We start from the raw sequence: 16,283 nt of genomic DNA on the forward strand, positions 1-16,283 counted from the left end.
TTCCAAATGGCTCCTGGCAATCTCTTCCCAGATGTCCTTTAAGAACCTCAAAATTAACACAACTGAAATCACTGTCCCCCTTGCTCCTCAGCACATGCCAAGAAAAGCTATTCACCATACTTTCTTGTACTGCTATTCAGGTTAATTCATTCACCCAGGCACCCAAAGTAGAAACCTAAGTCTGAGTAATTGCCACCTTGTCAATTCCCTTCATCCCTACATTTGCTGAATTATATTGTTTCTACTTCTCAAACTAACTTCCATGCTGCTCTCACCACTTTTCATACCTGAGCATTAGCTTGGACTCTTTCTTCAAAACAAATCTGACTGTGTCTTAACCTATAAAGGCTGCCTACCATTAACATCAAGTCCAAAGTTCTTAACAAAATGTATTATGATCCTGTCTTTGCCAACCTCTCAGCTTCAACTCTAACCATCCAAGCCCACCTCCTCTTCCCCTCAAAACTTCCCTGAATTTAATATGCTTTTAAAGACCTAATTGTCTCTGTATAAGCAAGTACCTTAGCCTAGGATATCCCTCCCACTAGCTCATCTTCCCAAACTGATCATAAAGGCAACATCCTTTGAGAAGCCTTCTCTTCCCCCAGATTGAAGAAACTCCCTTCTCTATACTCACATAATCTGCACATCTATATTTTATTAAGAGGACTTACGCTAAAATGGCTTACCTGAAAATATCACCAAACATGTATTCAAAAGTCAAAAGGCTGCCTTATTTTGTGCCCCCATGCCTACCACATGTTCAATAATAAATGAAATCACCAGGCTCTTTTAACAATTTAAAGTCCAAAATCAATTAACTTACATAATTTATCGCTCTTGTAATACAAAATTATTACTCTTACATTAATATTTATATCTTTCAGATTTCACTGGTCCCATTTCCATATACGTGAAAAACTGGAAGAAAAAAAATACTGCAATTTCAAAAGAATCCCTGAATTAAAACCATCTACTCCATCAGCAAACTTTCCAATGGCCACTGCTACAGGAACACTTACAGAGCACACACTACACACCCTGGAGGAGATGGCAACCCACTCCAGTACTCTTGCCTGGAGAGTCCTGTGGACGAGCCAGCGGGCTCCTACAGTTCACAGGGCCGAAAACAGTCAGACACGACTTAATGAGTGAGCACTACTGTGTCTCAGGCCCTGTTCTACACATTTAACATATATCAGCTCACCTCAATTCTCACAACCATTCTATGAGGTAGATAACATTTTAACGCTCATTTTATTGATGAACTTCAAGATGAAACAGAACCAAGACTAAAGCTCAGACTACTTAGTTCCAGAAATTGATCTCTTACACTGTTTCTGATTAATAAGTCTAAAACTACTAAAACAAAGACTACAATAAACTCTTTCTTGGAGCAAAACTATCTTTGCACATTGAACTGTGGGAGGCAAATGTAAAAATTTGGGTAAATATAGAGGATATTGAAAACACAGAAAAATCTTTTTTAAGACTTAATTCATGGGACTTCCCTGGCAATCGAGTGGTTAAGACTCAGCGCTTCCAAGGCAGGGAGTGTGGGTTTGCTCCCTGGGCAAGGAACTAAGATCCCACAAGCCGTGCACTGAGGCCAAAAAAACCAAACAAACAAAGCAAACAAACATGAATATTAATTCACTCTAATTACAGAAAATGTTCTGCTAATAAAATCTTTGACATATGTCATCATGTAGTATTACTAAAGTCAGTCAAGTGAGACAGAGACAAGTACATAGTCATAGCCCACAAAGATATTTGCTGAATTAAATGTTTATAAAGAACTCAGATGGGCTTCCCAGGTGGCACTAGTAAAAAGAGTCCACCTACCAATGCAGGAGACTTAAGAGACCTGAGTTTGTTCCTGGGTCAGGAAGATCCCCTGGAGGAAGGCATGGCAACCCCCTCCAGTATTCTTGCCTGGAGAGTCCCATGGACAGAGAAGCCTAGTGGGCTACACAGTCCATGGGGTCGCAAAGAGTCAGACATGACTGAGGCAACTTAACATGCAAGGAACTCAGATGCATCCAGAAAACAACTATTTTGTAGGGCTGCTGAAGTCCCAACTCTATAACATGTTTATAACTGAGACTAGGAAGACTTCATGTCTCAAATTCAATTAATTTGATGTACTCAAATTAATCAGGAAATAGGAAATTATTTGTATCATTTACAATTTCCAAAAATTGAGATCTACAGGAAGATGCTGCATTTCACCCAAATTAACGCATACCCAATCCAGGAGTAGTAAAAAAAAAATATTTCTGCAAAACCTGTATGCAGGTCTAGAAGCAACAGTTAGAACCGGACATGGAACGATTCAAAAATCAGGAAAGGAGTACATCAAGGCTGTATACTGTCACCCTGCTTATTTAACTTATATGCAGAGTATATCATGAGAAATGCCAGGCTGGATGAAGCACAAGTTGGAATCAAGATTGCCGGGAGAAATATCAATAACCTCATATATGCAGATGACACCACCCTTATGACAGAAAGCAATGAGGAACTAAAGAGCCTCGAAAGTGAAAAAGCTGGTTTAAAACTCAACATTCAAAAAACTAAGATCATGGCATCCAGTCCCATCACTTCATGGCAAATATATGGGGAAACAGTGGAAACAGTGACTGACTTTATTTTCTTGGGCTCCAAAATCACTGCAGATGCTGACAGCAGCCATGAAATTAAAAGACACTTGCTCCTGGGAAGAAAAGCTATATGACCAACCTAGACAGCATATTAAAAAGCAGATACACTACTCTGTTGACAAAGGTTCATCCAGCAAAGCTATGGTTTTTCTAGTGATCATGTATGGATGTGAGAGTTGGACCATAAAGAAGGCTGAGCACCGAAGAATTGATGCTTTTGAACTGTGGTGTTGGAGAAGACTCTTGAGAGTCCCTTGGACTGAAAGGAGATCCAACCAGTCAATCCTAAAGGAAACCAGTCCTGAATATTCACTGGAAGGACTGATGCCGAAGCTCCAATACTTTGGGAAGAGCCAACTCATTAGAAAAGACCCTGATGCTGCCAAAGATTGAGGGCAAGAGCAGAAGGGGACGACAGAGGATGAGATGGTTGGATGGTAGCATGGACTCCATGGACGAGAGTTTGAGACAACTCCAGGAGATGGGAGAATGGCGCGCTGCAGTCCATGGGGTGGCAAAGAGTCGGACAAGACTGAGCGGTTGAACAACAACAAAGAGCTGATAAATATGTGTTTCATCCACAAAATTTATTTCCTGAGATCTCTGCAAGATAACCTAATTCGTTTTCTATATTCCAAGACTTCTTGGAGCTGGCAGCTCTGGGTTCTAATTCTGAACAGGAAGCCATTATACCAGACAAAAATGGTAAATCACAAAAAAAATTCCTAAGAAGTTCAAATCTGAGGTTAAGTTCAAAAGACTGAACAGAATATCAAAATGGTTCAAGTTAAAAAAAAGAGACTTACAAATAAATAAAAACATTTTTGAACAGTAAACACTATTCTAAGCACTTTACATGCATTTACACTTAATCTTCACAATTAATACAAGTATCACTCCCATTTTGCAAGTGGAGAAACCAAAAAAGAAACACTAAGTAATTCAACTAAAGTTTAGAGAGGAAAAAACAAAATAGAAACTAGGATCTTAACTAGGATCTTACTCCTTCCTGTTATGTTAAATGGCATTAGTTAAAGAGAAGGACATATCTAGTAATAGAAAAAATAAGTGTGTTTTTTTTTTTACTATGACTCTCTACATAGTCAAGTTCTGTATATAGAGTTATTTTGATTTTTATAACCCAAAGTCCACGAGTAAGCATATGAAAACATATTCAACATCATATGTCATTAGGGAACTACAAATTAAAACATTGAGATACCACTACACCACCTATTAGAAAAGCAGCAATCCAAAACACTAACAATATCAAATGCTGATGAAGCTGTAAAGCAACAGGAACTCTCATTTGTTGCTTCTGGAAATGCAAAACGGTACAGCCACTTTAGAAGACAGTTTGGTAATTTACTACAAAACTAAACATACTCCTGCCATAAGCTCCAGCAGTCATGATCCTTGGTATTTACCCAAATGAACTGAAAACTTTATACAGACAAATGCCTAGACCCAGATATTTACAGCAGCTTTATTCATAACTGTCACAGACTGGAAGCAACCCAGATATCCTTCAGTAGGTGAATGGACAAACTGTGGTACATCCAGACAATGTAATATATTATTCAGTGCTAAAAGGAAATAACCTATCAAGCTACAGAAAGACATAAAAGAAACTTAAATTCGTATTGAGTGAAAGAAGTCATACTGAAAAGGCTACATACTATATGACTTTCTAGAAATGGCAAAACTATAGAGACAATAAAAAGATCAATAGTTGTCAGAGTAGGAAAGAGGGGTGAATAGGAAGAGTAAGGGTTTTTTAATGAGACTGTATTCCACAATATGTCATATATAGTCAGAACCCATAGAACGTACAAGGGTGAACCCTAACATAAACTATGGACTTTAGGTGATAATGATGCACTAATGCAGGTTCACTGACTGTAACAAACATAACAATGTGGTCTCAGATGTTGACAATGAAGAGAACAGAGGCAGGAGTAATATGGGAACTCTGTACTTTCTGCTCAGTTTTACTATGAGCCTGAAACAATTCTTTAAAAAAAAAAAAAAACACTACTATGAAAGAAAGAAAAAAACCCCAAATCCAAAGAAAGTGTTTACTGAGCAGTTAAAAAGAAGCATCCATTTAACATACTCATTAGTATATATACAGCAAATCAAAAATATTTATTGAAATATTGTACTATGGGTCCTGTGGAGGAGATATAAACAAGTAGACAAGACTCCTTCCCACAAGGAGTTTGAAATATAGTTAAACAGACATCATATATTCACACACAACTAAACAAGATGAAATTTAAATAGTTCAAGACAGGAAACATATCACAAACAGCTAAGTTGTCAAATTACTAAAATAGACATTAATAGGACGATGTGCTTAGGGGTTCAGTAGATTACTTCGGGCAAAAAGAATTAGGAAGTTAAAGATATGCTCTAGGTCCTGAAATAGGGGTAAGATTCATCTAATTTTCTGGAGGGAATTGGTGAATTCCAAGAATGAATAAAATTACTGCAGTTGGGAAAAAAAATTAAATGAACCAGTTTCACAGAAGAAAATGGGGAGACAAGACTAGAAAGACAGGTAAAAGCCAGATCATGGAGGTAACTGAAAGCCAGATTCAGAAATCTTAACCCTGGGTTGGGGAAGAACCCCTGGAGAAGGAAAGGGCCACCCACTTCCGTATTCTTACCTGGAGAATTCCACGGACGGAGGGGTCTGGTGGGCTATGGTCCATGGGGTCGCAAAGAATCAGATACGACTGAGCAACTAACACACTTGTGAAAATACTAACAAGGAGCAAATACTTGCCTAAGTATATACTGATGACTCTTAGTCTAATGAAAAGTGTATTTATAAATACTTCATGTGAGAGACACATAGTTTAAAGATATACAGTAGTCAACAGTGGTAGTTAAAAATTCACCGTCACTGAAACTGGAGCCTATTACACAGAGAGAAGTCAGTCAGAAAAAAAAACACCAATACAGTATACTAAGGCATACATGGAATTTCTAAAGATGGTAACGATGATCCTATAATGAGACAGCAGAAGAGACACAGATGTAAAGAACAGACCTTTGGACTTGGTGGGAGAAGGAGAGGGTGGGATGATTTGAGAGAACAGCACTGAAACATGTATATGTGAAACGGATCGCCAGTCCAGGGTCGATGCAGGAGACAAGGTGCGCAGGGCTAGTGCACTGGGATGACCCAGAGGGATGGGATTGGGAGGGAGGTGGGATCAGGATAGGGAACAGATGTACACCCATGGCTGATTCATGTCAATGTATGGCAAAAACCACCACAATATTTTAATTAGCCTCCAATTAAAATAAATTAATTAATTAAAAATTAAAAAAAAAATTCACCATCATTGCCATACAAGTGAATACATATACATACAAGCCCTGCTCCCATTTTTCGATTTCCAATCTACACCAACAGGCTACCCATAACCCATAAACAGAACCCATCCATAAGACAACATTATCACCCAATAAGCTCTACATGGTTACATCACTCAATATCCCCTCACCCAAAGATGTCTTTCCTCTGGGGGTAGAAAAGTAGGTGGCTCACTGCCCATGAACTGGAAAGATGGGTCATGTTAGGACCATGGTTACTAATGGCACCTTCTCCCCATTCTACTGATAGAACTGTCACCCACTATTCATCATTAAAATCAAACCTACCAAGTACTTGTATGTTCAAGGCAAAACATAAAATCCCTCATTCCTTGGCCAATCATCTTTAGACACGACACATATAGGACCCTATGTGACTTCTGATCATTATTATTAATCAACCGCATTTTTCATATATGAAAACATTTCCGAATTTTTCCACTGTTACTTTTAAACCTGCTTTATAATCCTTGTTTTGCCATAAACTCTTCTACATAATTCTAATCACATACTACTCAATTCTCAATATATGTCCACCTACCACTGTATCCATTTCCACACTTTCCAATTATATGTTCCAACTCACCTCAACTAGGTTATCTCAAATCAGTGCTGTAGTTTATGTATTTACCTTTATACTTATATTATGTACCCAAAGCCCTCCCCTTTAGCAATCTACCACGTGAGTGACTGTTTTCTTCCCTTTTCATGAACAGGCACATTCATTTACATCCAATTTCCCCAATCATTTATAACTAACTCTGGCACATATAACCTTTCTGAAACAAGGCCTCCAGACACAAAAACACCCCTTAAGAGTCCTCTTTCTATTGAAAACATTTTAAGACTTTTGTTAATAAGATTTTTTTATAGAAATACAAATACATACACTAAAATACTACTTTTTCAAAGTTTAAAATCATGAAAGACATCAATAGATACTGTTTAAAAATAAAGGTATATACTAAAGAACATAAAGACATGTATAAAAAGAACAGGAGAAACGCAATCCAGGAGGGACACAGAAAACTTCAACACTGTTTGTAATGTTTTATTTTTTTAATTGAGTCTGCAATACATGGTTGTCTGTCACAATTGTTCTTTATATCTTTTCAGATGCGAAATATATTTAAGTGAGTTTAAGAACAAAGAAACTCAACTATTAATAAGAAGTACCCTCCCATACAGAGTGACAAGCTGTTATGTCCAAGTTGCAGTGAATGCTCCTTGCTACATCTGGGACACCACTTTTGTATTTTGCCCAAGCCAAGAAAAGAAAAATCACAAGGCTACAATACAAACTTTCTCTTAGATATATTTTAGATGTGTTTCAGATTTATTTTCTATAGATACCCAAATCCATTCCTTTCACAAAGCTCACATCAATAAAAATTAAATCCTTTAATTCCGTATCCCTAAATTGCCATTTACTCTTAAGTGCCTAACAGTAAATCAGAATAACCACCTTATTTGGCTCTGTTAAAATACAAGTTAATTGGTAAGACCACGTAACTACTTCCACTTGGCTAAATGCGGACAGTCAAGTACATTACACTCTGTGCAGGAGCCTAACTCGTATACTAACTTTTCAGTCTCGATTTGTAACATCTAAATTAAGCCGCTCATCTTTGAACCGCAAATGAAATGTCAATTCACCCAAACACAACCTTGCCAGGACAACTCCAAAACGCTCTACTACAGCCCATCGAGCGTTCACCTCTCGCATACTCAAAGCCCCGTCCCTGGACCAAGGTTTACAGCACCCAGAACTGGTCTCCTCCACCGCTGAGCCTCACACATGCCCCCTTATCCCAACTCTTGGCTCGCAGTGGTAAAACCAGCAGAGAGCGCCGGAAGTTTCACCTCATTACGAACCCAAAGGAATCTACAGCTCATACACCGCAGGTGCTGAGTTTCTCGTCCCTGGGGGGTGGAAGGCGGAAGCCCCGAGCCCGGGAACAAGGGCCAGTCTTCCACGGCGTCCGCCCGAGCCCTAAAGCGGTCGATGGAACAGTTCAGGCAGCCGGCCCTCCCACTTCCCTCCCCGCCCCCACTCCAGGCCCACCCAACCCCCACGCGGGGCGCGAAGCCTGCCGGACGTCCCAGCACCTGCGGGTCCCGGGAACAGACGCGGATCCTCTGCTCTCCACAAGAGGCGAGGGCTTGGATGCCGGCTCGGACGCTTGCCTCTGGCCACAGGCCTCTCAAGTCCGGACCAACCCTGCAACCCTTTCGCTTTCTGATCTAACAGAAACTGTACCGACACCCTCCCCAGGACCTAGCCCGGAGCCTGGGCTTCTCCGGTGCCGAGCTCTCAGGCCTCAGGTCTCCCAGAGGACCAACCCACACCCGACGCTCAAAGCCCGAAAAGCAACTCCCACCACTCCCCGACTCGCCCGTCTTTCCTTCCCAGCTGCAGTCGCTGAAATAGCCAACTTCTAAGGTCCTCTTCCATCAGTTTCCCGGCCTCCCTTCCCAGCCAGGCCTGAGCCCCGAGCCCTGCCCGCCGCCGCTCCCCTCCTCCGGAGGCCGAGCCCCGGGCTGGGCGGCTTCCTTCCCCGGCATCCCGGGGCCCGGCTCCTCCCGCGGCGGGCCCGACCCACGTTGCCGCACACTCACCGCTGAGCGCCGAGGCCTGCAGGGTGGCCCCTGAGGTGCCGTCGATGACTTTGATGGTCCCGCGACTGGTCACGGCCAGGATGGCGTTGAGCGCCGGGTGGTAGGAGAGGCTGTGCAGCCCGTCGGCGTCGCAGCGCATGCAGCCGTCCCGCAGCACCAGCCACTCGGAGACCCCGGCCGCTCCCGGCCCCGCCGCCGAGGAGCAGCCCGGGCCAGAGGCCGCCGCAGCCGCAGCCGCCATCTTCCGGCCTGCGCTCAGCACAATCACACTGGGAAGCGGCTCAGTGACAGTCCCGGGAGGTGCAGCACCACCACCAGTCACCATCCGGGGCCAGGGGGCAAGCAGAGCGCGTTAGCCGGAAGTGAAGTCAGGCGCCGGCACGCAAGTGGGACGTCGGCCGCGCGCCCGGAGGGGCCACGCTCGGAGGGAGGCTGGCGGGGGAGGGGGAAAGGGAGCGAGAGAGGCGGGACCCGGGATGGGACCGGGAGGTGGCCGGCCGGCGCATGCGCGGGAGGGAGCGCGCATGCCACGCGCCGCTGGTCCAGACAGCTTAGTGTCCGCAACGTCCCAGTTTTTTTTCCGAGCCCGGGGAGTGGCCGCTGCCTGGACTCCGCCCAGCTCCCCTAATCCGGACCGGGGCGGGTCGGGTGGGTGGAGAGTAGGGGTTTGGGATGTGTATTTCCGCTAGGCGGGGACCCCGGACGGTGCGACTTGGCTGAGACGCCTTGAGGCCCCTTGCTGCGGTTCCACCTCTGCCTGGACGGTTCCCAGCACGCGCGGTGCAGCTGTTTGGCTGTGGCCCATGGGAGACCGCCTGTCTGGGCTTCTGCTCAGCAATCTGAAAAACTTTTAGTCTGGATTTGGAGAAACCGAACGACCTCCCAAAACCCACGCGTATTACAATGCCCCACCCGTTCCCAAATTTTTTGTTAAACCAAAGTACCAGTCTAAATGTAGCTGGGGGTGTCCTTCCAAAACAGTTTTTTAAGTCTCAAAACACAAGCTGAAACTGTAAAAGCTACCATTTCGAAGATTTTTCTCTCTCAAGACCCATTTTGGACCAAACTTCCATTAATCCAAAGGTTCCTCTGAGTAGGCGTCTACTGCACTAGGGAAAACAAACTAGTAAATTGAATGCTAAATTTAAACTTAATATACATTAACGTTGTACCGTGTTGAAATGGATGAAAGGCATAGTTTTTTGTGTGTTAGACTATGTTATAAATTCTGTGAATTTAGAATTCACCTGTAAACCAACTTTCTCCAAAGTTCATTACTCAGAAGATGTTCTGAAATACAACACTTCCATATTCAGAAAATTGGGGAAAGAAACCCTCCTGTTATTTCTCCTCTTGGGAGATTTATTATATATATTAGTTTATCTAAAGCTCTGAGACCTCGTATGACAAGGTCATTTAACCTCCTTTTACTAACATTTCACAAACTCATAAACACAGAACCCTCTAAAACCAGTGTTTCAAAGAACAATCCTTAGTGTAGTTTGTTGCTTGTTTCTCTGAGTGTGGATTTTTACTTGAGCACTGGCTGAGACCTCCAAACTGTAGTGAACTGTTTCAGGATCCAGGGTAAAATTCCTAGAATCGATCATGAAAATGAAACTGGGCTAGACTGAGTGAAGTTTAATATCAGCTGTGTTACTGGTGTCCTTCTGCTTGTGGAGTTGAGAGCAAATACTCTGGACACTAAAGATGTACTGATTTTCATGGTTCTTCTGTTTTGAAGTGGTGGCCTTCTGAGGGCCTCCAGCCCAACCATTTTGGGCATAGGTGGTAATCACCTAAAGTAAGTAAAAAGTCTCACAATCATTCCGGGAAGAATTTGCTGAAATCAGAGATGTGGATTCAAAAAACCGGTTTTATTGATACAGAAAAGGCATTTGATAAAAATGCAACATCCATTCAAGGGGAAAAAGCCTTTCAGCAAACTAAAAATAGAGGGAAATTTCCCCAACTTGAAAAAACCATCCACAAAAAAGCCTACAGCTAACAGCATACTCAACAGTAAAAGACTTGACATCTTTCCCTCTAAACTCAAGGGCAAGTCAAGGACATCCACTTCATCAGTCCTTTTTAACACAGTATCTGGAAGATCTGGAACTTAATAGTAAGTTACTGTAACAAGGCAAGAAAAAGAAATAAAAGGCATAGAAAGAGAGATAGCAGAGTTTCTCACCCCCACCTGCCCCTCTTTCCCTTGTGCAGCCACTGATGGTTCAGAACCAGCCTGCAGTAGGAGGAATAGAGACTGAGATCTAACTGAGACAGCCTCCCTAGAACTACAAGATGATGACTGGCAGAGGAGTAAGCATGGGACCTAACTGAGTGGAGGCCTGTATGGAGCCACATAGGAACTTAGAGAGGGGTAAAACTGATTCTCGAGCTTACAGAGCAAACATTGTCCCTGAAGATTTCCTGTTAAGTACTAGGGGGAGTCTGAATGGATGGCTGAATTGCAACACATGAATAACATACCCCAGTAAAACTCACAATACACACACACACTTGTGATATACAAAACTGCATAAAACAAACGCTTAATATAATAAGGGAATCTGAAGTTAGGGACAAAAAAAACTTTGATGACAAATCTTTAAAAAAAAAAACATAAATCAACAGCTTAATGCCCAGTTACTTAACTTCTCTGCTGAAGTTTACAGTGAGATTTGCTTTGTTCCAAAGCCGAGTACCATGAAGTTCTAAAGGTTTCTAACAGAAAGGCTGATCTCCTAGGAGCTCTTGATATCTGGCCTGATATTGACAGCCAGTATACGTGTCATTAAAATTCACTCTCAGGACAGAACCACAGTGAGATACCAATTCACATTCATTAGGATGGCTACCATCAAAAACAAAAAATAAAAAAACTCAGCTAGGTGTTGATAAGGATGTGAAGAAATTGAAACCCTTGTGCACTATTGCTGGGAATGTAAAATGGTACAGCTGCTGTGGAAAATAGTATGGCTGTTCCTCAAAAAATTAAAAATAGAATTACAGAACGATCCAGCAGTTCTACTTTTGGGAACATACTAAAAAAAAATCAAAGCAGGATCTCAGAGACATTTGTACACCCAGTGTTCATAGCAGTATTAGTCCCAACAGCTAAAGTGCACTAGACACCCAAAGTGTTCACCAATGGCAGATGACCGATGCCTGTATAAGTAATATGTGAATAAGTAATAAATATATATATGTATATATAATTCAAACTTAGGAAATTCTGACTCATGCCACAACATAGCTGTTCCTTGAGGGCATTATGCTCAGTGAAACAAGGCAGTCACAGACAAATACCATACGACAGAAATCAAACCAATATTATAAAGCAATCATCAATTAAAGATAAAACAAAAACAAATGCTGTATGATTTCACTTACATGAAGTACTTTTAGGGTATTTAAATTCTTAGAGACAGTGGTGGTGGTTGCAGAGGCTGAAGAATAGCGGACTGGGGAGCTGTTTAATGGGTACAGGGTTTTAGTCATACTAGATGAAAAGAGTTTTGTGGTGATGGTAGCACAATAATGTGAATGTACTTAATGCTGCTGCACTATGAACTTAAAAATGGTAAATATGGTACCACTACACACCTATTCAGTTCAGTTCAGTTGCTCTGTCGTGTCCACCTCTTTGCGACCCCATGAACCACACCCCACCAGGCTTCCCTGTCCATCACCAACTCCCGGAGTCCACCCAAACCCATGTCCATTGAGTTGGTGATACCATCCAACCATCTCATCCTCTGTCATCCCCTTCTCATGCCTTCAATCTTTCCCAGCATCAGGGTCTTTTCAAATGAGTCAGCTCTTCACATCAGGTGGCCAAAGTACTGGAGTATCAGCTTCATCATCACTCCTACCAATGAACACCTAGGACTGATCTCCTTTAGAATGGACTGGTTGGATCTCCTTGCAGTCCAAGGGACTCTCAAGAGTCTTCTCCAACACCACAGTTCAAAAGCATCAATTCTTCAGCGATCAGCTTTCTTTATAGTCCAACTCTCACATCCATACATGGCCACTGGAAAAAACATAGCCTTGATTAGACAGACCTCTGTTGACAAAGTAATGTCTCTGCTTTTTAATATGCTGTCTAGGTTGGTCATAACTTTCCTTCCAAGGAGTAAGCGTCTTTTAATTTCATGGCTGCAGTCACCATCGGAGAAGGCAATGGCAAGCCACTCCAGTACTCTTGCCTGGAAAATCCCATGGACGGAGAAGCCTGGTGGGCTGCAGTCCGTGGGGTCGCTACGAGTCAGACATGACTGAGAGACTTCACTTTCACTTTTCACTTTCACACATTGGAGAAGGAAATGGCAACCCACTCCAGTGTTCTTGCCTGGAGAATCCCAGGGACGGGGGAGCCTGGTGGGCTGCCGTCTATGGGGTCACACAGAGTTGGACACGACTGAAGTGACTTAGCAGCAGCAGCAGCAGCAGCAGTCACCATCTGCAGTGATTTTGGAGCCCAGAAAAATAAAGTCAGCCACTGTTTCCACTGTTTCCCCATCTATTTGACATGAAGTGATGGGGCCAGATGCCATGATCTTAGTTTTCTGAATGTTGAGCTTCAAGCCAACCTTTTCACTCTCTTCTTTCACTTTCATCAAGAGGCTCTTTAGTTCTTCTTTGCTTTCTGCCATAAGAGTGGTGTCATCTGTATATCTGAGGTTATTGATATTTCTCCCGGCAATCTTGATTCCAGCTTGTGCTTCTTCCAGCCCAGCGTTCTACTCTGCATATATGTTAAATAAGCAGGGTGACAATATACAGCCTTGACATACTCCTTTCCCGATTTGGAACCAGTCTGTTGTTCCATGTCCAGTTCTAACTATTGCTTCCTGACCTGCATACAGGTTTCTCAAAAGGCAGGTCAGGTGGTCTGGTATTCCCTTCTCTTTCAGAATTTTCCACAGTATATTGTGATCCACACAGTTTAAGGCTTTGGCATAGTCAATAAAGCAGTTCAGTTCAGTTCAGTCGCTCAGTTGTGTCCGACTCTTAGCGACCCCATGAATCACAGCATGCCAGGCCTCCCTGTCCATCACCAACTCCCGGAGTTCACTCAAACTCATGTCCTCGAGTCAGTGATGCCATCCAGCCATCTCATTCTCTGTCGTCCCCTTCTCCTCCCACCCCCAATCCCTCCCAGCATCAGACTCTTTTCCAGTGAGTCAACTCGTCGCATGAGGTGGCCAAAGTATTGGAGTTTCAGCATCAGTCCTTCCAGTGAACACCCAGGATTGATCTCCTTTAGAATGGACTGGGTGGATCTCCTTGCAGTCCAAAGGACTCTCAAGAGTCTTCTCCAGCACCACAGTTCAAAAGCATTGATTCTTCAGCGATCAGCTTTCTTCACAGTCCAACTCTCACATCTATACATGACCACGGGAAAAACCATAGCCTTGACTAGATGGACCTTGGTTGGCAAAGTAATAAAGCAGTAATAGATGTTTTTCTGGAACTCTCTGGCTTTTTCGATGATCCAGCAGATGTTGTCAATTTAATCTCTGCTTCCTCTGCCTTTTCTAAAACCTATTAGAATGGCTAAATATTTTTAAATTGACAATAATGTGTTGATAAGAATGTAGACAACAGGAACTCTCATTCATTGCTAATGAGAATACAAAATCGTAAAATCACTTTGAAAGACAGTTTGGCAGTTTCTTAGAAGGCTAAACATACTTTTACCATATGAGCCAGCAATCACACTCCTAAGTATTTACCCTTAGTCAAAAACTTAGGTCCACACAAAACCTGCACACAAATATTTACAGTAGCTTTATTCATAATCACCAAAACCTGGAAGCAACTAATATGTCCTTCAATAGATGAACGGACAAGCAATCTGTGTACAGCTGTACAGTGGACTGTCACTCATTGATGTAAAACAGTATACTATCAAGCTATGAAAGACATGCAAGACCTGTAAATGCATATGGCCAAGTAAAAGAAGCCAAAATGAAAAGGCCTCCTACTGTATAATTCCAACCATACAACATTATTGAAAAGGAAAAACTGCACACAGAGTAAAAAGATCAGTGGTTGCCACTGGTTAATAGGGAGGGAGACGCAATGAATAGGTGGAGGACCAGATTTTTAGGGAGTGAAACTATTCTGTGTGATTCTGTAATGACAGATAGATGACGCTACCCATTTGTCAAAACTCACAGAGCTGTACAACACAAATAGGGAACTTGAATGTAAGCTATGGGCTACATGGGTTAAAAATTATGTATCACTATTGATTCAATACTGTAACATATGCCATGCTGATGCAATCATAGATGAACTGAGGGCAGGGAAACAGGTATATGGGATTTCTCTGTACAATCTGCTAATTCTTCTGTAAATCTGAAACTGTTCTAAAATCTAAAACCTATTAAGTTTTTAAAATGGTCAAAATGGTAACTTTTTGTTATGTGCATTTTATCAGTTTTTTAAATAAGAAGATTTGCTGTCAGGAGAAAACAGAAACACAGTCCACATTTGTTTCTCGTCACCGGGAAGGGGTTTTCTCCCCCGATTACTCCACATTCAGTTTCATTTCATAGTAGTTGTATCCTAGTGTCCTGGGAAGACGCCAGAGCTAGGGCTGTCACAGGATATGTATATTCAGGATGTGAATATCATGATTTCTAAGAGGGAAGTGTTGTCGAAGGGAACAACAGCATGGCAGCTCCTAATACTGAGTTAGTGCCAAAGATCAATCTTCATGAAGTTAATACATATCTAGGGGGTACTGTTTTTTAAATTACTCTCTGTAGTAATTTGCAAAAACTTACTAGATTTCTGTGAGGTTTTCTGTACTTCAGAAATTGGAGGTAATCATCTTTAATCACCAGTGTTTCCTGCTTTCCTTCTTTTACATGTTTACTGATTTTCTCACTTCTGCTATCTTTATAATATTCTTGCCCTTCCTATGAAAAACATGTGACACAGTGAAAAGATGAGAAGTCAAACAAATTATCTTATATACATGATGCAGTTTGGGAGATGATACTGATATGTGCAGTTTACTTTGAAATGCATTAAAAAAGATAAGAGTGGGGATGGATAAATAGAGGAATGAAATGAAGTGAATATATATATGATAAAGCAAGGAGAGTAAAATGTTAATGGTGGAATCTAAGCTGTCAGTATACAGCTGTTTACTGTGAAAATTCTATCAAATTTTCTGTATGTTTGAAACTTTTCATAATAAAATATTTTTAAAATACCAGAATGAAAAAAATAAAATTAAACACTTGTAATCTCCCTCCAAAAGAATTCTTTTCCAATACAGCTTTGTCACTATCTAGTGACTAAGAGCAAGCTGCTAAAGCTTCCTAACTCAGTCACCTCCTGTGTTAAATTATAGAGCTGGACAAAATCAGCAGTTTCCAAATGTCATTTTATATGTTGGTGGCATCAGAGTCATTCTGGAGCCCCACCCTAAGCCTAAAAAATCAGACTCTCAACAGAATCCATATTTTTTAGGCAAGTATCTCACAGGATTCTGGTACCAACCACATTTAGAAACCTCTGGACTACAGAGTCTCTTCCCATTTTGAAGTGGGTACCTGTTTATATTATGTTCTTAAACTTTTCAAGTGC

General features: G+C 41.9%; 2 protein-coding genes across 10 annotated transcripts in view; one reads left to right on the forward strand and one right to left on the reverse strand.

The window, feature by feature from the left end:
* BIRC6 (baculoviral IAP repeat containing 6) overlaps window positions 1-9,014 on the reverse strand; it is a 220,187-nt gene extending 211,173 nt beyond the window's left edge. For 8 of the 9 annotated variants that reach the window (XM_088841556.1, XM_055400471.2, XM_055400470.2 and 5 more), the window contains exon 1: window positions 8,670-9,011. In XM_088841556.1, the coding sequence (XP_088697682.1) occupies window positions 8,670-8,994 (325 nt within the window). In that variant the 5' untranslated portion in view covers window positions 8,995-9,011. Of the gene's footprint in view, window positions 1-8,669 lie in introns of all 9 variants that reach the window. The other variant, XR_016038617.1, reaches the window with a different exon arrangement.
* On the forward strand, window positions 7,695-8,492 carry LOC148776234 (uncharacterized). Its single transcript, XM_088841695.1, has one exon. The coding sequence runs from the start codon at window positions 7,695-7,697 to the stop codon at window positions 8,490-8,492; it is 798 nt and encodes a 265-aa protein (XP_088697821.1).
* Window positions 9,015-16,283: the final 7,269 nt, after the last annotated feature.

Source organism: Moschus berezovskii, chromosome 11 (genome assembly GCF_049115385.1).
Source record: "Moschus berezovskii isolate FMDL1 chromosome 11, NW_MosBer_1.0, whole genome shotgun sequence".
Taxonomy (NCBI): domain Eukaryota; kingdom Metazoa; phylum Chordata; class Mammalia; order Artiodactyla; family Moschidae; genus Moschus; species Moschus berezovskii.